We start from the raw sequence: 23518 nt of genomic DNA, 5'->3' as shown, positions 1-23518 counted from the left end.
AACCTCAGGAAACCTTCTTTAAAAGCTAATTTTATGGTTTGTGCCAAGAAACACCCAAGTCGATGAACCTGGATTTCAGGCAAATCACGTGCTTTACAGTTTACTCTATATGTGTGGTGCTCTTTGCAATACTCCTAGCAGAGCCGAGCATCGCTGGGTACTACTGCTATTAAAGACCAAACCTATTCGGACATCATCCCTACACGTGCCGTCCGAGGTACGCGAACTCAGTGTCCTCAAGAGAAAGCCACCGATACATTGACCCCTCCCGGTTGATATGCGAATCTTCCGCCATCTCCCTCTATGTCTTGCCACTCTACCTGCGCGTCACCGTTTCTTGCCACAGATGCTCTCAAGTACTGCTTACACTTCAAGGCCACACGCGTGGGCAGCTTGCCCATGACAGAACTGTTGTGCTTTTGAGCCACCATCGGCAACCGGCTTCACGTGTGCCACCTGGGGCCGTCTGTTATCATGCCGTCTAAGTGTTTCGACACTCTCGCCAATCACGGAGGAAGTGTGGCCCACCTTCCTTTCAGCGGAAAACACAGCGTTGACGCCGTATCTTGAAGCCAATCTCTGGGTGCCACACGAAAGCCAGTGAAACGCGGCATCGCTGCCACTCGTTTTCTTCCTTGCGAAGAAGTCTTCGGCGAAACAGTCCCAGTTGTTTTGTTTTGTGGCGCCTCGGACATTTAGTCGCACGTGAGGGTGCTGGCATAACAAGGAAACCCCGCCTCTTTTAATGTCTTCACACGCGAGTCAAAACTGATGCCAATCAATAGCGCACACGTGAGACTTGAGGCTTATCGAGGGCTGATCATGCCTTCACGGTAAGCTTGTGGCCGCTCCGGCTGGTTAAGAGTAGAGAACGTTGGCTTGCTTACGATGTATTCTGGATACGCCACACGTGCGCGCATATGTGTAGGCTTTCGTTTTGACAAGAACGAATGTTGAGAACGCAAAGCGAACGACACACACTGACGCTAGCGCACGGCTGTCATTTCGTGAGTGTAGCAGTTAGTAGCAGTAACCCTGTCGAAAACAGAGAAAAAATGGAATAGAACACTCAGGTAAAAGGGAACGTGTACAAAGCGAACTGGTTCGACGAAGCCAAGCACAAAAGCCGAACGTGATGCAAGGAGAGGGGGAAACATATAAACAAGGGAGAGGCAGGGCAGTAAATAGATGAGGGCCATAGGGTGAGGAGGGTTCCGGCGAGGAAGTGCCGCCGCAAGCGTTTTTACGACGCCAGAAAAGGGCTTCCCGCTTTCAACCGCCCCGTAGTCGTTTCGTGGACGCGCGCGCAGCCAAGCGAACAAGGAAGGCCATGGCTATTAGTGTCGGCGGGCCGTGCCGTCTGAGTGCATCGCTGCTACTACTCCTGATTCTCGGCTCCGCTAGCGCACTTGACGTCGTGCAGCCGGACAATTGCGGTGAGTTAAGCGCGGTATCACGGATTAGTGGCCCTCTTTGTAACAGTCGGAGATCAGTGCCGGGATTAGTGCGCCTGTACAGCCCGCCGCGATAGATCAGCGGCTGAGGCGTTGCGCTGATAAGCCCGTGGACGCAAGTGTGGACCTTGATGTTGCAGCCGATTTCTGGAAGAGGTGGGGAATGAACCGCGCGTGTGTGGATATTTATTTTGGCGCACGTTTAAAATCACCAGATGGCCAAAATAATTGACAGCTTCCCGTTACGGCGCGTCTCGTATTCCGGGCGAAGCTTGGTCGTGAAACCCCCAACAATGTTACATTCTTAACGACGATAGTCTTGGGCAATTAAAACGGAAACCTTTTGGTCTGTCTGTGTGTCTGCCACTTGATTCAGCCATCCAGCCAAAAGTTAAAAAAATTCTTGAATGACACATTGATGCGAGTAAGTAGAATGGAACCGCCTCCCTCCCACCATCGCTGCCATCATTGATGCCACTCTCTTTAAAGCAGCCATTCACAACGCTTGTTGTTGAATCGCTCTTTTGGTCTTGATTTCTGTTTCTATGCCGTTTGTGTAAAACAACTGCACCTTATGTATGTATCTTACCACTCCTTTCTGTTATGCCCTATGGGCCTTGAAAGTATTTTCAATAAATAAATAAATAAATAAATAAATCATTTTCAATCTACCAAATGGGGAAGAGAAAAACTTCTAATGGGCTAGTTTGTGAGTGGTCACGATTTGAAGGGCAACAAAAAACCCGGAATAAAAAACACAGTACACGGCACCGGCGCTAAGTTTAAACGTAAATCCGCTAAGGTAAAGGCGCTAAGTGTAACGGCGCTAAGTATAAAAGCGAGACAGGCGACAAGTATAAAGCGCCTGTATCATCTACTGTGATTCTTCGTCCGTGTGTTTCGTTGCGATTCTAATCATGACTACCAAATGTGGAAGCATACAGGGTACTTGTCAACATTGTTCCTCAAACAGAAAACATTGGGCATATTTCAGGCGAAATATTAGGGATGATAACGGTTTTCATTTAATTCAAAATAAGTGGGGTGTTTTTCGCGATGGAAAACGAAAAGTGAGCTGATATAATATTTTACCCTCAAAATACAAAAAGGGCTCTCTCTCGAGCATTGGGTTCATGCCTTTCCGGCCGTGTGCAACACTAAAGTGATTTTTTTTTTATCACGGGTGGATCGAAGCGGGAGGGGAGCAGCGTGGAAGGAGAGAGAGGGAGTAGAGGCTGTTACAAGACAGGAGTGGCAGAACACTGCCGTCATTCGACGACGTTTGCAACGAAGCGACCAGATACGCGGCCAGTTTTGTTTAACCGCGCGGTAAGACTTGCCGCAATTGACGTTCCATAAACAGAAACCTTTACTCTTACGTAGACGTGTGAATGAGGTGGCAGGCCATCTGAAATTATTTGGCTCTAAGAAACATGGCAGCTGTTTTTGTTTAATTTTGTTTATTTACCACTCCGCCCTGGTTTGAGTACCTGAAAGGGGCATTGAAGACAAAACACATTTTGTTCATACAAAAGATTGTCTCGTTAGAATCATACTGACACCACCTTTAAAGTAAACTTCGCTGAAATAAGCTATATAATTAGGAAAAACGGGAATGGCCATGCGACCCACAAGCTCATTCCCCGGAACAGAAGTTATGACGTCATACCAGCCAGCTGTGCGATTGGCAGAGGCTGGCAAAAGCAAATACAAATTAGGCAGAGCTTATGAGCTTGCCGAACGGGCTATTTGCGCTTAAATTTAGGCCACATTCTTTTTAAAGAAGTAGGAATGGTGGGACCGACAGTGGACGTTGCGAAAGCACACGAAAACATAGAAGCACCGATGCCTGCTGCTGTTGGTACTGGGCGCACTGCTTGGATTAGCCACACAGCACTCTGGGGCTTTGGAGTTGTCTCAGACGACACTGGCCGATTTACTCAAGCAACGGTGTCTGGTGTCTTACTTGACCATATTTGTCGAGCGACCACTACGTTTCACGCAATGAATACTTTCTCCCTGAACGAAAACAACACGGTCGAAAACAAACTAAATGAAGAAAACGGCTTCCGCAGTAAGGTGGCGCCATCTAGGTTCACTCAGGGTAAACAAGGATTCGGAATCGGATGCGCAACGGTCAGCTCCTGTACGTCATCGCAGACCACGAAAACAGACGATTTAAGGGGGAAATCACGATTTAACTTAAACTGATTAATTTCTTAGTGAATAAAACATCGTTTGCATCGGGAGAAGAGCTGGGGGCACGCTGGGGGCACTATAAAACACGGAATATATCGAATAAAATAAACTTGTATTTTGTCTGCATGGCCCCTTTAAGGCGGCGAAGTTACAATTCAGGTCTCGTGCTAAGTTAGCTTCTCAAGTGCGATGCGGTGAGTTACAATGCACATTTCTTTTTTTATATTATTCGTGGACTCACTCACAATGCAACTAACGCCCACTTGGGAGGGGTTATAGCGGAAGTTTGTGTATACAGCGCACATGCGATGTGTACAACTTGCGATTGTTTCACACCACAAAAAATACGAAATGAACTGAAGCTCGAGTTGTCTTATTAAGAAACAGCACGAACCTAGCCTTTTGAAAGACATATTTCTTCTTTTCAAAACTCAGATTGGCACATTTATCTAAAAACAAAGCTCGTACAAAGAGACAACGCTCATAAACATAAATTGCGCAGAAGTAATGTCAGACTTCTAGATTAGTCTAGTATTCCGCAATCTCATTTTTCTCAACGACGTGCTCATTTAGGTCATTATATATTGTTATTGTCCGAGATATAAAGGTGTAGTTATCGCTGCTGTGTTGGGACCTAAAAGACACGAATCTAAAGCTTGCCGTAGCCTTGCAGCGTACCAAGGGAAAAACTCAAAAGAAACACAGGTTGTTGCACTATGAAGCCACTTTGAATTCGCCTATGGTTTATAAAGATTTTCATTCATTTATTCGTTCGTTCTTTCGTTCATTCATTCATTCATTCATTCATTCATTCATTCATTCAATTATATATTTTTATTTATTTATTTATTTATTTATTTATTTATTTATTTATTTATTTATTTATTTATTTATTTATTTATTTATTTATTCGTTCGTTCGTTCGTTCGTTCGCTCATTCATTCATTTACTCGGCTTCTTGCGATTGTCTTTAGATCTCCCAATTGTTACAGGCTTAGCGAAGCGAAGACCTTTAGCCCTTGAGCCTTTCAACATCACATAAGCATCGCCATTTGCTTCTCTTCGAGCACATCAGCAAGCAGCCTACCAATATGGCACCACTACCATGCCGGCCTCCAAGCGCCCAATGCTGCATATATACGTCGTGCTGTGCTTTGATGTAATCGGCACGGTGAGCTGTGGGAACGCTGGGGGAAAAGAGCTCAGTATATATCTTCGGAAGCTACGCCCTAGTGCGAACATGAACGCGCACTGGAGAACGTGCGAATGCGCCCCCGTGTGAAAGCACGCGTCTGTTTCGTTTAACCACGATGATATATACTCATCCGTGAAATGGTGGTGGCTTAGCGCATAAACGAAAACTGTCCAATCGCGGAGTTAGTGCGGCGTCTTCAGCAATCACTGAGGGAAATTACGTATCTTCAAGTTTCGTAAGCTTTCCGCACGTTCTGGTTCACGACATTAAGGAACTGTGTAATAGCCGCCTTTGGGCATTACACGGATTGGTGGCGTATTTGGAAGTTTCGCAAGCTTTCAGCACAGGGTGGTCTACTATATGAGGAAACCGTCTTAAGTAATTACACATACAGAGGCGTCGTTTTGGACGTTTCCTGGGGTTTCAGCACGTGTTGGTTTGCAAAACACAAAATGTGGCAAAGCAGCTGCGGTATGCGGCCACTTTTTCGCAATTATAAATGGGGTGGAGGCTGCGTACCTAAGGGTTTCCTATACCTTCGGCACGTGGTGTTTGTCAAGGAAGTGCCATATGATGACTCATTTGGGATTTTTAGTGTAAGAGCCTCACTGAGGCACTCGCTGCAATGTGAAAAAGTACATATAATGTTACACGTTCTTCCTCAAAAAAATTTCGGGGTGAGTCACCGCTCTAGGTGTACAGTTTGTGCTAGAGCTTTCTTTTATTCTCGCTTTTTTGCAACCGCGAATTGCATATATATTTCCGGAGGCAACAGGGCCAACGCTGAATCTGTATTGTCAAGAACATTTCAGGTATTACGCTTATGCTGAACCGGTTACCCGAATATATAGGAAACGTTTTCGCAGACGTGATGCTGTCTTAGACAGCTAATGGGCTTTTGCTGGAGGTTATTACTCTAAAACACGTAATGAAGGCAACGCTTTCTCGGTTTCCAGCGATTGTTTCGAAAAATAAAGCGTTTCCAACCAGCCACAAGAATGACAGGAAAAAAAACTTCTAAGCATTTTTTTTCCAAAGCGGTTGTATTTCCAACGGAGCGCAAATGAGACTGACCATGTCAACGTGGTCAACTGGAAACGAAATGCTCTTCATCCCCCACACTTCGTCTGTTATGCTCGTTGTCCACAGAAGCCTAGCTCTTCTAAAACAATGCCTTCAGCCGTCTCGAAACATTAGAACGGGTATCCCGCCAGCAGACTGCCACTAGCGGAAGTGGTTGTTTCTGCTCCCCGTAGGCGCTCGCACGGTGCTTGGCTTGCATGGCCGGCAGCTGTGGTCAAAGCGTAAGCCATCGCGCTACAATTCATCTACCCCCGAGACTGATGCCAGCGCACACATTGGCTCAGGTGCAAAAATTGAATGAATTCGCGCTAGGCTCTCAACAAACGTTGAAAGGCCAGTATTTTGAACCTAAGTGTCTTAAAATGTGTTTTACTTAGCAACGGTACGCGGTATATACCATATAATAAACAAATTGGCAACTTGCGTTTCGAATCTCCCGCGGGCCGGCAGCCGCCGCAAGCTCTGTCTGGCAAAATATGAATGTCGCCACGCGGCGAAGTGTCGGCCTCTGCACGATGCTCAGAGGATGACACTTCGAAACGCTAAAACTCGCAGCGAAACTCACTACCAGCAACTTGTTGCTGTTGCTCCTCGTCATGCCACATGCCCGCAACGAGCATTGTCATAGAATCAGGCGTATTGAGGCAAATGCAACCGTTTCACAAACCCCTTCTCCAGAAACTTGAAGGCAGAGACATCCGATTTTTGTGGTTTCCATTCACTTCAGTTCATACGAGAGGCAACATTTGATATAGTGGGGTCCACAGTGAATTTCAAAATGAATTCACGGAAATAGTGTTTATTTCGCTCTAAAACATTCGGAAATCTGAAAGGTAGCGTGATATGGGGTGTAAACGTGACACTATCGCTTTTAAACAAACAGCTCCGTCGGTTTTAATGCCTGGCTCCGAAACCGTGCAAAAGGAGTATGAAAAACCGCGTCGTAATATTGTTTTAGCCGATGCCAAGTTTTTAAATTCTTCTTTTAGTGTCACGTGCAGTTAAAAGTATGTTGCCGGAGGGCTTATTGAAACGGTTGCAGACATTCTTTTCGCAGCATGCGTAAAGCTGGTAGACAAAAAAAAAATCCGCTTACAAATGTTCCACGACCTTGCCAGAAAATCCGGTTGTTTAAAGTGATGTCCTTTCATGTTGGCTTCAGATCGTAAGCACCACAAAAATCGGTTGTCTGTCCCGTTTAACGTTTGGATGAAAAAAGAGGACACAATCAAAAGAAAGAACTGGCAAGAGCAATATCAAAAGGAGAGGTTGGAAGAGACAGATAATTGTTTTGTACAGGTAAACAACCCCGAAACAACATGCTCGCGCTCCCACATCTTAGCCACGCTAGCGTTGATGTCCTGTCTGCTTGCTTAACACTGCGTGAATTTCTTCTCCATCAATGTTTACTTCACATGTTATTGCCATGCAAGCGGCCCCTACATGGTTTTGTTAAGCGTCCTAAAGGAACGAGTTGTATGTAGTAAAACAATCACACTTAGTAATGTTTATTTCAGTCTTGAACAAAGGGGCTGCAGATGAACGCTGGCCATGGGCAGCTTAGAGGACCTCCAGCCCGCGATCCGCCACCGCAAACAAGTTTACAGCCAAAAGAGCACCTAGAAGATTGCACTATATCAGATTCCCCACAAGTACTTCGAAGTAACTCTAAGAAAAGAATGGAAGCTGCGGCCGCCCTGTAGTTTCATACTGGTATATAGACCGCTTCCAGCGGTACCTGGGCACGGCAATCTTGATCCATGGTACGTCGTTGGTCAATGGTGACCTCATAGAACGCGAGTGACTTCGTGGGGTGCGCTGGCGTATCGTGCATCAGTGGGCGCCTTTGTCGCTTGACAGACGAATTTGCTCAGTGTCGCTATGAATAAGAACTCAGTGCTCAATGAGATATTGGCCGCTATCCTTACTGAGGCTGCTGAGTCACAAAAATAGCCCATAAAGTATGTTTTGATTGACGCCCATCGCCTAGCTTGCCCTCCCCTCGTTTCGCCTAACATGAAGCGGTCCGACGGCTATTTTGTTTCTATTTACCGTACTCTCTTAAAACACCAGAGCCTTGGAACTTATAACATCGTGGAGTATGCCACAATTATGCATGCAAGCTCTCTGTCTAAAGCTTGTTTTGAGAACTTTCTCTTCCAACATTTATCAAAATTGTTGGCAGTGGCTGCACAATTTTTAATGAACATGGCGGTTTATGAAACAAAAGAACCATACACTTCCTGCACGAAATTCGGCACCATGCCAAGGTATGGACTCGACCACATTTATTGCTTTCTCTGACATCCGCGATTTGCAATCACCTTCTTTTTCGTACTTTCCTACCTTCTTCCGTCTTTCATTCTTTTAGCGTTGTTTCACTTGCCGCACGGCAAAACCAAAGGGAGAAAGGAATGCAGAAATGGGTGTTTTTTCTTGAGCCCTTCCCCATGTTTCGACGTGTCATGAGAAAGCTTCAGCACTGAGCATTAACTACCAGCTGGAGCGCGAAGTATTGTGTACATGTTCCGCGTTATTAGGTGTTGTCTATTCAGTGCACCCTAAATTGCGGCTGTATAAATTTGTATGGTCAAACATCCAAACGGTGATTGCAGCGCAGGAAGTAGTCGCATAAGTGCGGCAGTTCGATTATTCCTTATGTGAAGCGCGCTGACGGGCAAAATAGTGAAATGCTAATACTTTTCGCCAGCAGTGAAGACCATGAACGTTCATATAGAATGGCGTCCTTTGAGAGCAGGTGGGGAATGTGTGGCCCTACCGGCACATAAGGCCGTTGGGGGAGCATTCGTTCGCATTTTTTGTGTTTATGCATCATGGGACTTGTTTGGCAGCTATGTGACGTGTTGTTGGGGGTAACCGGCATGTTTCTTTCTATGCCTTTCGACGGTAATGGGTTGGTATTTGCATTTCCATGGTTGTTGCTGATTTTTATGTTATAATTTTTTTTGCCTCAATCTCTATGTAACGCGGGTAAGGGCCTTTAGGACAAATGAGTAAACAAAATAAAGCCGGATGTTGAAACACCATGTTACCCATTGCCGATTTTTTGCGTTGGTGGAAAGAAAGACACGCTATGGAGACGAGGAAATATTACAAAATTGTAATGGTTCCAATGGGCTAGAAGCATGAAGGAAGCTGTGGAGGCCTGCTGTTTCGAGGAAGTGTCGTGGACCGGTAAGCAGGCGCCATCCATATTTCGGATTCGGCAGACCGGGATAAAGCCAATTGCTCAAGCTGAGTGGGATGATAATCGTTTCTCGTATGACGGCCTGTTCTCAGTAATCGGCAAAGGGAGAGAAGCTCCACAGTACGTCGGCAGTGTCATTATTAACCGACCGAAAAACGTGAGCACTTGTGGTCATCAAGACACAATTTTTGGTTTTTATATTTTTGTTTTGTAATAGCCCTTTTGCAGATTTGTATTAACCAACTTCAATTGTTCCCGGCCTCACGGGTTACCCAACATAACCATGTCTGTTACCGACTTAATTACCGACAGTTCAAATGACTAACTTAAGTTTTGTGGCGTCCCTTTAGTTGTGGCGCTGTGTCCGTATACACTGAAAGTGTGACGGCAAATCCATGCGTCGTAAACAAGGTTCGCGCAACATAATTTTAGGTGCAGAATACTTTAGGAGCTCGCCTTGCCGTCGTAGCTCACTCGCTGGACCCAAGTAGAGCCATACGACGTTCTGTCGTCGGGGCGCCCCAGAGAGGTTTCGAATGCCAAGCGGTTTAGATATTTATAAGCGTTCGAAACCCGTGAACCACTGGCGCTTGTCATATATCTCCCTATTTTTTAGCGCAAAGAAAACTGCGACTACATTTGAGGCGAAATATACGTAAATAACCGCCAGAACCGCGTTCATTTAGTTAGGAACGCCGGTTGGGATGGTTTTTTAAGCGAAAAAAAAAAGTGGCAGTACAACGCCGGCACGTGCGGAAGGAAACGAATGCACAAAAATAACATAACTCCCGTTGGCGCGGTTTCAGGCGGCAGTAGGAGCGTGAGAACTGTAACGGCGGGAAATTTCAAATGCCCTGGACACACCTCCGTTGAATTCCTCAGGAGGGGAATGAGATAGTGCGTCGAAGAGTGTGCTGGGTGGTAAAAGAGAGAGGAAAGCGGCGCCACAGCCCATTATTGCGAGTCCCTGCTCTGCACTTCCGACAGCGCTCACGCTGAGTGGAGCAGCTTTAATTTTGTTACTCCACATTTCGAAGTTCCGGGATTATGCGAGGGTGGCTTGCATTAAATAAATGGCGATCGCAGAGGCCCCACAGCGATAACGTATTGCCTGAGCTATGGGTGTTATGGGCAAATGCAACGTTTTTTTCTCGCTGCTTTTCCACACTTGTCTTATCTACCTGCCGTAATTAGCGTGCCCTCTGTTCCATTGCCCCATTGCAAATTTGTACCTTTAACAAACGTCAGCTGCTGAAATTCACGCTATTAGTTGTCCTCCCTATGAGTTGATTGATTGGTTGTGGAGGTTTAATGCGCCGACGCAACTCAGGTGATGAGGCGCGGCGTAGTGGAGGGCTCCGGATTAATTCTGACCACCTGGGATCTTTGACGTACGCCGAAATCTCGTACACACGGGCGTTTTTGCTTTTCGCCTCCACCAGAAAAGCGGCTGCTGCAGCCGGGAATCGAACCCGCGAGCTCGTCATCAGCAGAACAACGCCTTAGCCACTGAGCCACCGCGGCGGTTCTCCCTATCAGTTCTTTGTGGCTTGTTACCAAATGTTCACGACTGAAGCACGGACTCTTGAGCCTAGAGAAAAAAGAAAGGTTGTTTCGTAAACACACACATTCAATGAGACTATTTTCGTGAATATATTTTCGTGAAAATATTTTCGATCATCGGAATAGCCACACGATAGCACACCAAAAAGGTGAGCTGAACGGGATAGCGGTGCCAACTTGTGAATTCTGTTTTTCACCAGGAGGCGAGTACAAGGAGGTGCGAGTGGATCCGTGCCCTGATGCGCCTTGCAAGTTCCAGAAGGGCAAGAGCGTACGGATAGAGGTCGACTTCACACCGAGTGAGTGCTCATCTTCGTCAATGCGCATACTGTCGTGGCGCGGGCTTCCTTCGAGGCAACATTTTCTATAATACGCTGACTTTTAGCACAACTATGTAAAATAGAACAATTACAAATAATTTTTTGAAAAATTGTGTTCATAACATAGATGTTATTGGCTCTAATATATCTACATCATCACGAACCTGCACTCTAGAGGCATGAGCTACATTATTACGAAGCTGTTGAACCTAATAACTTCAGAAGTTCGCGCTGGATTTCCCCCTTGCCACCATGGCACAATGAAAAGTATATTACGCGAAAGGAAAAATACGAGGCGGGATTTGGCATGTAGATTTTTTTCTTTTCTTTTTTTTTGCTTTTTTTCTTTTTTTTTTCATCACCATTGCGATGATCGCCTTTTGTAGTCATTGTATAACGCTGTTTTTTTTTTGGAAATCTTTTTTTTTTCCTCTCTCTCTCTTTCTCTTTTTTTGCTGCTCTCGTCAACACTGTGCAATGCCGACCGCAGGGGCAGTAGGCCGTCGTCAGGCAGAGTACATCTGCCTTTTGCCTCTGTACCCCAGGCTACTCCTGTCTGAATAAACTTCAACTTCAACTTCAACTTCAGATGTGTACCGATACTTTTTTCGCCTGATACAGGCCGGAACCACAATATGCAAGAAAAGAAATAACGAATAAGGCGCTACAGAGATCTAAACAAAATGCACTGATTTGTCTTGCCCAATAGCAAAAAAATAATATGGTTCATTCTAACGAATTCTGTTTGGCAACATCACCGTTTTCAAATCTCTCATTGAATACGCCGCCGTACCGTTGTATTAATCTCTAATTTCTTGTTACGGTTTTGGGATCGGAACGCTTGCTTTAACCCCGCCGCCTACATGTAACGATGGCTTGACAATGGTGCGCCAAATATTATATTCTAAAGTTTATTTTGCACGCATATCATGGAGTTGTTTCTTTGGTTTGGTAAATCTTTTAACGACGTTTCTATCGCGCATTGAAACTGTGCCTTTGCAGTTCGTTGAAGCACTAGCCGGAATAGTGTTGAGTGTATAGTATGCTCCGTGCAAGTAACTTTGTAATAATGGGACAGTCATCATCATAACCAGCCTATGTACGCCCACTGCAGGGCAAAGGCCTCTCCCATTACGGTCCAATTGTCCCGGTCCTCTGCGAACTGCGACCAATTTATCCACGCAAACTTCTTAACCTCGCCTGCCCATCTAACTTTCGGCCGCCCCTGTTAGGCTTGCCATCTATAGGGATCCACTCTGTTATCCTTAATGACCAGCGGTTATCTTGCCTTCGCATTACATGCCCTGCCCACACCCTTTTCTTCTTCTTAATTTCTACTAATATGTCCTTAACCCGCGTTTGATCTCTGATCCACTCCGCTCTCTTCTTGTCCCTTAATGTTACACCTATCATCTTCCGTTCCATTGCTCCCTGAGTCGTCCTCAATTTAAGTTGAACCCTCTTAGTGAGCCTCCAAGTTTCTGCCCCGTAGGTGAGTACCGGTAAGATGCAGCTGTCATACACTTTCTTATTCTGGGAGAATGGTAGGCTGCCATTCATTATCTGAGAATGTCTGCCGTATGCACGCCATCCCAATCTCATCGGTCTAATTACATCTGCCTCATGGTAGGGATGCGGGGTCACAACTTGAAATAAGTGGATATATTCGCTTACCACTTCCACTGCCTTGCCCCCTATCCCAAACTGCTGTGCTGTCCGTAGGTTATTGATCATTACTTTGGTTTTCTGCATATTAATTTTGAGGCCCACGGTTCTACTCTGTTTTTCCAGTTCGGAAAGCATGCTTTGCAATTCGTTCCCCGAGTTGCTTAGCAAGGCAACGTCATCAGCAAATCTGAGGTTACTGAGTTATTCTCCATGAACCCGTACTCCCACGTGTTCCCAATCCGGTGTTCTGAATGCCTCTTGTAAATATGCTGTTAATAACTTTGGAGAAATGGAATCTCGTTGTCGGATGCCTTTCGTTATAGGTATTTTACTGCTCTCCTTATGGAGGATGATGGTAGCTGTGGACCCATTGTAGATATCCTCTAGTATTCTTACGTTCTTCTCGTCTACCCCCTGGTTCCGTAATGCCTGAATGACTGCTGAGGTTTCGACCGAGTCAAATGCTTTCTCATAAGGTATCAAGGCTATATATAGGGGTTCAGTATATTCAGCGCACTTCTCTATCACCTGATTGATCGTGTGAATATGGTTCATTGTGTAATAGCCTTTACGGAACCCTGCTTGTTATTTAGGTTGACTGAACTCTAATGTTGCAGAAATTCTGCTAGCGATTACCTTTCTAAGTGCCTTGTACACGACTGACAGTAATCTGATCGGGCTGTATTTTTCAAGTCCTTCGTGTGACCTTTCCTATGGATTAGGATGGTGTTCGCGTTCTTCCAAGATTCCGGTACACTTGCGGTCATTAGGCATTGCGGATACAGGTTTGCCAGTTTTTAAAGTCGAATTTCTGCTTGTTCTTTAGGTTGACTGAAATATAAGGTGGCAGAAATTCTGTTAGCGATTACCTTGGTAAATACCTTGTAGACGATTTGCAGCGGTGGCGTAGAGGTAGAGCATCCGCCTCCCCTGCAGAAGGACCATGGTTCGAATTCCGGTGCCGGACGATTCCTACCCGATTAAAAAGAAGATCCGCGTGTTGATGGAATTGCAGAATGAGGCTTGGGGTACTGCCTGACCTGGCGGCCATTGCCGGTAACGCAATCCCTCACCCGAGCAGGATTGGCCGCCCTAGTGTAGTATTGGCCCCAAACCTCCCGTGAATACGCCAATTAATGAGACAGTATAGCTCTAATATTAGCTTTAGAAATATTAGCTATCTAAAGGCAGGTAAGCTCGGCTCTGAAAATCACAGAAAAGGATGTTTATTTTTGGTTTTGCCTCCAAACTACGTATTTTTTGCGCGCATACCAAATTATTTAGCTTAATCTGGTTGTTCAGGGTCTTTACCGAATTTAAATTGCAATATCTGATGCCGAAGCCCTGTTTTTTCCTACTTTATATCCATGCGCCAATGGTCTTTGTAACGGCGGAAGTTTGGCCGTCGAGACTAAAGCCCCCGTCGCCTTCCTGAGTTTTAATTCCCTGCAATTTTGCGTTCTCATGAGAAAACCCACAACGAGATGTTTTTTTTTTGCCTGGTTTAACTTTTCGACTGACGTGTATAACTGGGATGTTTCACACAGCGGAGGACTTCGACAAAGTACAAGCTTCGTTCAAGGGGGAAGTGACGCCTGGTGCCTGGCTCCCCCTACCGGGATTCAAGAAAGATGCATGCTCCAGAAGCGGCCTGCAGTGCCCCCTGGAGGCGGGAAAGCAGTACACCTTCTCGAAAACCATCAGAGTACTGCCAGCTTTCCCAACGGTAAGTTTATATGAAGACCGCAGAGCAGCGCCAAAGCACGCCTACCGCATTAGTATTGTATTTTGTCGAGTGCCACGGAAATTTTCGGGAGACGTCAGGACAGCCCGTGGCGACAAACCTAAAAATGCACGAGTCGGAATGTAAGTGCATTCCGACTCGTGTATGTAGATATAGCCGAGCTCGAGCAGAGATAGTCATTCTCCCTTTCTTGCTTATTAGTACAAGTTAGCATTGGCTTTACGCACTGGCCGTGTCCTCGTAACCTTCAGGCACGTGGATAACCTCTAGCGCGTTCCTTACCTAATCTCAACCGTTAAAATTATGAAGCTTGATAGGAACTCCGAAATCACAATAGATGTGCTTTTTTTCTGCGCTGCCGCTTCTATCGGCCACATAAACAGCAAAAAAGTTATGCTGGCTTCGTAGCTCACTTTGAACTGCCTAATAACCATTGGATAATGGTGATGCGAATTTTAATCAACAGGAGATAATTTTTTTCATCTATGAGGCAACATAAACGTAGTTTCATGACAGAATCACTGTCATCACAAGACAAATAAAATGATTTTAACTAAGGAGGCAGTGTGCATATCCCCTTCTAACTGAAATAATCGATGAGACACACGCTGTAGCTTATCAAGCTGTTACAAAGCACTTTGGTATATTGAAATCGGACAAAGATTTTTCGCCTCCTTCGCTAATGTACGCTTAAAAACTGTCACAGTTAAACCTCCTATGGCATTGCACGACACGGCAGACAACTGTCTGCTTCATTCAAGAGGAGTGTATCGAAGATTTCAATAAGGTAAATCATTCAAGGGGGCCTGCACCGTAGGTATATTATTTCCAAATGTACTTTGGATCTCCGCATCTCTTAGCGTGCGCTTGGGTTTCCGGCACGTTATCGTCGGAGGTACTTCTCAAAACTCCAAGTGGACCCGGGGCCAAAAAAAAAAAAAAACGTGCCAGCTATTTAAGGCCTAATTTTATGAACTGGGGAAGACGTTATCACCCTGAGCCGAATTAAAGGAAACGCTTATGCATGTTTCGTTTTTCAGTAGAGACAGCAGGTTGGGAAAAAAATTCCTTCTGAACCGAATGTGGCGCGTCTGTTTCACTTTGATCGATACTTTCTTTCAAGCAACTGTTGCTTGGCAACAACCAAGCATATTTTATTTTTATAAGCAAAATACATAAATTAGTTTGTAACCTGCTGGCCTTACAAAATTAAAGAATAAAAGTGAATTCATAAACTTGTTTACACGGTGCGCAAAATTGGATGGGTAGTTGATTGAAAAGAAGGACGTTTTACAATGCTTGTTGTTGCCCTAATATTACACTCTAAGTACAATATCTGAGAACCTGGCCTAATACAGCTCGGGTCTAAAACAAGAAAACAGGGTCCTTACCTCATTTGACACCCTGCCGTGTAAAGAGCGGTAAATCCAAGCCAAGACATTTAGCCATGGACAACGCGCAGGCACTTGTTCATCGAGGCATGTAAGCAGTTACATCTACCCTTTATTCACATAGCGATTGAAATCATTCAATTCCGAGTGCCAATGTCGCTAATATGCACAATTTGTTATTGAACACCTTGTATAACGCCCGACAAATTCAATCGTCTCAGCTGATCGGAATTGCTTAGGATAGTCCTTGCATTTTAAAAGCTCTTTGACTAAAATCTGCGGAATTGCCTATCTGGTGAACTGTTATTTAGAGTAAACTTTTGTTGGTAACTTCCAATAACAATCTCTTCGAAGTGACAGCTTCTGAGGTTTAATAAAACACGAAACGAGCTTCTCATGTAACGTGTACATTCCTCACAGCTGTGCATAATAACGACAAGTATCAACGTTTTGCAAAGTGCCACCCAACATAACTATATTCTTTGAATGTATAATAAGATTCATTTCATCCACAATTCACAATCTTTGCTGCCGGATAGAAAATTTATTGCAGTCCGTTAAAAACCGAAGGTTTTCATGAACCGTACGACGTTCCCAATTTTGTGGACCATGGGTGCTTATTAGAGATTTACCTTTATTAAAATTACCTATTTTCTGTCAATAGTTGCGAAAGGTCTAACGTGTGCACGCAACAGTGCCAGTACGACTATGGCAAATTTGGTGGCCCGCGAATTTTAACAGATCTTATGAATGTACTTTACCTGCAAGCATTTACAGGGTAAATGCTTTCTTGGTCAGTGCTAAATAATTTATATCTTAAATTGCAGCTGGAGACCAAAGCGGAGTGCCGGCTGAAGGGAGGAAACGGAACGACCATTTTCTGCTTCATCATGCCTGTCAAGATTGAATAAGTCTGGCCGAAGCAGCAGAAGGACACGTGTGGGGGGTTTGCCGTTAGGCTGTCATGTCAAGAGTAATTGGTCAAAGCACTTATTCCGCCCACCTGTGTGAGCGGGGCCCGGCGCAGAATTACCGGTACGCACTTTGCAAGGACGGCTTTCCCGGAAGATGATGATTGGGAAAACGTCCCGGAAGAAATTACTCTCAGAGGTTCTCGCGGCCATGCATGCAACTATTTCGCGTACTGTGTTTGCTGAGAAATTTGTGCGCCAGAAACCATGTTTGTTATACTAAAATGTTATTTTGGAGGTATATTTTTGAGTGGCCTAACTCTGTAGCACCCATCGAAACTTCATTCGAAGCGTGGTCAGCACCGTCCCGACCAGCGTGTGCCATTCATCCAAAATGAGGCAATCCACGAACTACCTACAGACTTTCCTACATTTGGGAAGCTTTGGTCGTGTAGACATTTGCAAATGCGTTTTTGTAAAATAAAGTGAGCTGAATAAACTAAACGTTGTCTAGAAAAAGCAAACAAAATGAACGTTACTACACTGCCCCCGAAACAGCAAAAAAAAACTTGTAATAACATCAATTCCGCTGGAATAACTAAGACTCCTTCGGCAATAAGTTATTATGAGCTTCGTTCTATCTTTTGTTCGACAAGTACTACCGAATGCTGAAGTTTGTTTAAACGCTTGGGGCAGCACATAACTGATTACAAAGAATTAGACTCTTAAAGCAATCTTGTAACATATTTTATATTGGTGTCAACCGCGCAGCGACCCAAACTGTACATTGTGAGGACTATGCGCAGCCAATTAAAAAAACACAAACACCTTGCGGTTGTAAAACATCCGACTACTAGAAGAATAATTTGAGTTTAAATTCAGGTGTCCCTAAAAGCATGCATCCAAGAAAATGCAAAGTATTGCCGATCCAACTCTTTTAAAACAACCAAGTGTGGTGGTTATATTGTCACCATTTTTTTGCATTTTGTTCTGCGCCTTAAGCTAAAGGCTGATCGTGGTTTTCTAAAACCCATTAGCGCTTCAATTTCTGTGGTATGCTTTTACTATGGCGGTAAAAATGTGTAGAGAACTTGTATTTATATTCGTGACAGTTTATATATACTCAAGTAAATGGATACACTTTAAGGGATCCAATAGTTATTACTGTAGTTATTCATAAATGAGGCAAGGTAATTTTATTGTTATCAAAACTTTTTCATGCAGAAGTTATTATTTTTCTTCGTGGTGTGTGCATGTTGTTCTCAATCAATGTTTTTTCAACATTTTTTTAGGCGTAATTCGCAAGACAACAGCACGCCTTTTGGCAAGGCTTTCAGGTGTACACGCCACTGCTAGATACACGCGGAGAAATGAGTTCATCTGACGTTTTACCGCAGCTTTCTTCGTAAGCCTGCACAAACCACGAGCCCTGCCTATAAAAGGTGCACGGGAGCTGACTAGCGCCATGGTTAAGAAATAGCCGGGAGTAGCTCCCGCCGGCATAGGCGTGACATTGTGGTGATACCGTCGGTGAAATTCCTGTGACAGCTTACCATTGCTACGCATTGAAAGTCATAGTTTCTGCTAGGCAGTAGGAGTGGTCGCAAACAACGTGCAATTTAACATGATTCTCAAAAAACGTGGCACTGTTTTCGAACGACGTGGTAGCGCCATGCAAATGCATGTGTTCTTGGTCTGGGGCGCCACTTTGAGGGGCAGAAGAGGCGGGAAAGCACGTAGAGTTTCGCTGCAACGAGGGCGCGAAGAGACGCGCACTGCCCCCCGTCTTTTTTCTTGCGACCTCTCGCTCTTGCTACAGTACTCCTTTGTGTCCTTTCCCCGCTTTTTCTGATCCTGAAAGCGGCGCTCTAGCACAAGAACACATGCATTTGCATGGCGCTACCGCGTTGTTTTGAAACGACGCCCTTTTTTTGAGAATTCCGCTCCCGGTTGCAAGTTCTGTTGCCCGTAAACTTAAAACCTAAAATAATTCTTTAGTAAGCCCCACTCTGTCCGATGGATATGGTACGAATACGCACTGCGATGTAACTTGGTTTGATACTTACATCCAGCGCAGCGCTCACACTTAACGCCGCAGTGGTTTAGCTTGCTAATGGCATACTTCACATACACCCTGGCACATACTGCCGCACATGAGATGCTGACACTGTAACAGTCGTGCAATCAGCACGACAGTGTACATACAGTTCTAAAATACTCACTATAACAGTCTGGTGTATAACGCAGAATTCTGTTGTGATGGAGAAAGAGTACTTTTATTAGAACGTAACGTTGTTGGCCCACTCGGAGAAAAGGGTGTTGGCGTGGCAGTCGGGTAACGGGGAGGTTGAAGGCACCAATTCGGATATGTATCTTCGAGGATGTAGGCTTCCTCATTTTGGTGCAAATGTAACCTAGACGTTCTTTTAATAGAGTGGTTCTAGTCACACAGAAGTGGCACACGTCCTAACGCAGTAGCGTACGCAGAATTTCGTTTGCGGTTGTCCAGCTGGTGGAAGACACCGCCAAGCACCATCGCCTCCTGGCCGTCGTCTGACAAAGCGCCCACTTGGAACCTCCATCTTGAGTGATGACGTTCAGCACAGATGACCCATGAAACTCTCTATCTCTCTCTGTCTCTCTCGAATGGGGCCAGACTCTTTCTTCCCACTATGAATTGGAGGGACATATGCAAAAGCAGCATATAAAGGAACACAAGACGACCAACAAAAACAAATATAAAACTGATTCAGATGCTAAACAGACATTCCAAGGATTTTGGGGTAGTTTAGTAGAGCTTCCGATTCTATTATATATTCTAGTCCTTCTTCAGGGCCAGGAAAAAAATGTCTCATCGTTGCGTTGAGAGCTGTGGAATTGGTTTAATGGGTGCACTGTTGATGGCAGAAAAACAATTATCCGTATTAGTTGTTGAAGGACCGACGAAGTAGGGCCCCTTTCTCCATCCTTCCACCTAGATCACAAATTTTTCTCTGGACCGCTAATCCCTCGAGACTCTCTCGAGTGCGCCATTGTTGTAATGGAGTTTAGGCCAAGTACGCTTGTCGTCGTGTGAGGCTGGGCTGTGCTTGGACATGCCGCGAACTGGCGTACTGAATTTTCAGAAATGGCTCTGGCACCAAGTAAAATTTCCCTTTCAGCCATAACCACTTGTTCTAAGGGCGTATGTTTCTGTTGGTATACTGACTACACTATTTTAAAAACGACATCATCCACTGATGCAGCTCTTCTCAAGGTACAGAAAACAGTATAGCTTCTCACGGTGCTCACAAAAACGTTTACTCTGGCATTATTTTTGCCACATGAACAGGGCCATATTCGGCGTTCCGGCTGTGTTCTCTGATACTGCAGAGGGCATCGCGTCTACTTCTGTTAGGCCTGGTTTCTCTTGTTTGAGTTGAGGTGAGAGTGCATAAGCATAATTGATCCTCACGATATTTTTTCTGGGACATAATTGAGCAGTTCGTCCCTTTCTGACTCGCGGATCCTTTACTGTTGAATGACTTTTTTTCAGAAGTAGTTTTTTTATACCATTCATTAGGAGCATATATCCGACTGAGCACTGACCTTTTCGATATGATTAAGCTATGCATATATCACACATTTAACATGGCCCATAATCTCAGAAAAAGCGCAGGTCGGTGCCAGCTAATGGGTCACCTGCACCCCCCCGAACCGATGTAATTTTATGCACAGATTATGGTTTGAAGGAGGCCGATATCGGTGCAAATGAAGCAGAAGGTACGCCTTGAAACGTTAATGTGTCATGGCACCTGTGCTCACATTTAGTTATCACGCCTGAACATGACGGCAATATAACGTACAGTCGCCCACCATCGTAGCTAGAGCAATGCTTTCCGCGTTTACTGTCTTCTTCTTCCTTTGGGCAAGGCAATTCAGTCGCAACGTTTCCAATAATCTTAACAACACCGCACTGGTTTCAACCGTTTTGGTCGAATGTTGTAGCTATGCGACAGTAAAACGTAGAATGTCTAAGCCTGTGGGCTACTGTCCTCCTGCGCCACCCCGGGTGGTGGTGATACGTTGTTGTCATTGCCGACTAGGAAACTTCATAAATCACGTCCCAGTCACGTTCTGTCGGCCTTGGAGCAGCCAGCCAAGCCGCAATTCGTGGTGGACCCTGCGCAACAGAAGACGGAAAACCAGGTAAACAGGAGGGACACTTAACGGCGCTGACTCATGCCTGGCTTTTATTGAAGGAAAAACCATATTTGTAAAGGTGCGTCGCACAAACCAAGCTATAAAAAGCAAGAAAGAGCCAAGAAGCCTTCACCGGATCGTAGATTATACATGACTGAGTAGGGCTCACGGGCATTGCGGTGACGCATCGCAGACAGGGCAAAGAAAGAGCAACTATTACTTACATAGTTGTTGACTGATGATATGGGCTTGAATAATTTCGCTCGTAAATTTGTCATGGTGCTTAGGTAAGATGACGGTGCCATTAGGATCCGGAATCCAACCTCCTGCGCGCGAGAGGAGTTTTTGACAGACCTTTTCTGCTCCCTGGACATAAACAAGCTCCTTGAATATTCACGCACCTCCAGTCTCGCCCTCGTACACTTCATATCCGGACAAAGGCATAATATATATATACCACTTCTTCTGCACATCGCCTGAACAGAACTCTCAGGGTGAATTCTTCCAAGAATCGATCATTCTGTGCGCTAAAGCTAAACCATAACGCTCAGGTACTCTATGCACTCTGAAATTAAAAAAAAAAGTAGGTTAAGAAAAACCAACGCTTCCGAAAGCAACATTGCTTTATACCCAACCGCAAAATATGAAACGCCTGCAGCTGTGTTCCCAAGTGAGGTTTTACGTGGTTGGCCACAGTCAAAGTAGGGTATATTGAAAACGCTAATAATTGAATGGAAAGAAAATTTTGGTTTTGAGTAGGACTTTTTGTTAGAGAGTATTGACGAGCTATACGCGTGGAAGGCAACACGGAACTAAAATAAGGGGGGTGGGTACAGGGCCCGGGTCCCGTGGAAGACAACAGCATGATCACCTTTTTCAAAATAGCAGTCGTAGCTACCCGGTCGCATAACAAGTGTAGAGCTGGAAATAAATCCTGCAGTGAACTGTTCACAATCGGCAGCACCTAGAGTAGAGGTTGTAGCTCTGAGGCCTGACTGTGCTGTTCTTTTAGCAACTATTAAAAAGAAAAGAGGAAGTGTTCTAACCCAACTAGTAGATGGCAGTGGATGCCTAGAAGTTCCAGAAACGTGCCATTTTGGGAAGTGACATTCCGTTCCCACATCAGTACAAACCCGGCACTTCTTGATCGCACACACACAACATCAGCCAAGTTAGCTTAGACCACTCAATCTATTCTTTTGACTGACCGATTAAGGAGCTGGGTATTTCGTTCTTAGTAGGCTAAGAGTAAAATAGTGAGATTGAGGTTGAACGCTCTAGGTTCGAGACCCAGGAGTACCAAATTTTTTCTAGAAGGTCCATAACTTTTCCACTGCAATATGTACTCTTATTAGGGGCGACGCACCTTTAAGGCCGAGGCGTGTCCATCGTCCGGCGTCCGTGCTCACGGCACAACACCGTGTAAATCGAAACATCAGTGAACAAAAGGTTCACAAAATGTTAATAAGAACCAAATAAAAGGTTCACAAAAGGTTAGAGAGAGAGACGCACAGCACCGTGTAAATCGGAACATCTGTGACCCAATGTTGACAAAAGGTTAACAAGAACAAAATAAAAGGTTCACAAAGGGTTAGAGAGAGACAGAGTGGGAGGGGGAGAGAGAGAGACGCACAGAACCATGTAAATCAAAACATCTGTGAACCAGAGGTTCACAAAAGGTTAACAAGAACAAAATAACCAGTTCACAAAGGGTTAGAGAGTGAGGGGTAGGTGGAGAGAGAGACGCACAGCAACCTGCAAATCGAAGCATCTGTGAACAACAGGTTCACGAAAGCTTAACGAGGACAAAATAAAATGTTCACAAAAGGTTGGAGAGAGAGAGCGAGAAAGAGAGAGCTCCTGGAGAGCCGTGCTGCGCATGCGCGAGGAGCATTGGATTAGATTGGAGAGAATTGGATTTGGCTTGGATAGGATTGGATTGAAATAGATTGGATTAGAATAAATTGAATTGTGTTGGATTGGATTGGAAATCGTTTTAGCAGCAGTAAGCCCGCTCACGCGTGCTGTACGGTAAGAACGATGCCCAGTTCTTCGCCAACTCATCACGATTCACTTCGGCGTGAAGATGCGCGAATTTTTTTAATTCTGCGCATTCCTTGAGTATAAAAGGGTTATTCGTGCGTTTTAGGTCTGTTTAGATGCGGAGGAGAGTACCAACACGTTTAATGAAAGTTTCACATTGCACCGGAAGTTCCCGGAATTAACTGACTTGGGAACGAAATGTCGCTCACTCGGCAGTTTCCCCATAGAAAATGCTCTTCTCCGCGTCCGCCTGTTCTACGGCGGTGTCGTCGCATTCACCTGCGAGGGGGCAAGCATCAGGCACATTCCTTGTTCCATTGTGATTAGGCGACGTGGTTAGCGCACTTGACTAGTGCAATAGCGACGCGGGTACAAATCTGACACGAACACAAAACTAATTTTATAAATTCATTTTTTTGTTACAGTCGCGGCCGTTTTGGTAGCATTCGTGTTTGCGGCTACGCCGACGACGGCGACAACTGCGTTCACTTTTCCTAAATGACGGGCCACCTAATGGACTTGCCTAAATAAATAAATAAATAAATAAATAAATAAAT

The 23518-nt window shown here is 45.0% G+C and overlaps 1 protein-coding gene across 1 annotated transcript; it reads left to right on the top strand.

Annotated features, from left to right (window-relative positions):
- Positions 1–1262: 1262 nt before the first annotated feature.
- On the top strand, positions 1263–16902 carry LOC144172813 (NPC intracellular cholesterol transporter 2-like). Its single transcript, XM_077701439.1, has 4 exons — positions 1263–1436; positions 10903–11001; positions 14238–14416; positions 16653–16902. The coding sequence occupies exons 1-4, from the start codon at positions 1331–1333 to the stop codon at positions 16734–16736; spliced, it is 468 nt and encodes a 155-aa protein (XP_077557565.1). The 5' UTR covers positions 1263–1330; the 3' UTR covers positions 16737–16902.
- Positions 16903–23518: the final 6616 nt, after the last annotated feature.

This window comes from Haemaphysalis longicornis, unplaced genomic scaffold, assembly GCF_048455015.1.
Source record: "Haemaphysalis longicornis isolate Haplotype H1 unplaced genomic scaffold, Haemaphysalis longicornis Haplotype H1 scaffold_26, whole genome shotgun sequence".
Lineage (NCBI taxonomy): Eukaryota > Metazoa > Arthropoda > Arachnida > Ixodida > Ixodidae > Haemaphysalis > Haemaphysalis longicornis.
The sequence above is the reverse complement of the archived record's forward strand: the minus strand, read 5'-3'. Positions and strand labels throughout refer to the sequence as shown.

Coding starts and splice junctions, on each gene's coding strand:
- LOC144172813 (XM_077701439.1), top strand. CDS start 1,331: ATGGCTATTAGTGTCGGCGGGCCGTGCCGTCTGAGTGCATCGCTGCTA. Junction 1,437..10,902: donor CGTGCAGCCGGACAATTGCG/GTGAGTTAAGCG, acceptor GTTTTTCACCAG/GAGGCGAGTACAAGGAGGTG. Junction 11,002..14,237: donor AGAGGTCGACTTCACACCGA/GTGAGTGCTCAT, acceptor TGTTTCACACAG/CGGAGGACTTCGACAAAGTA.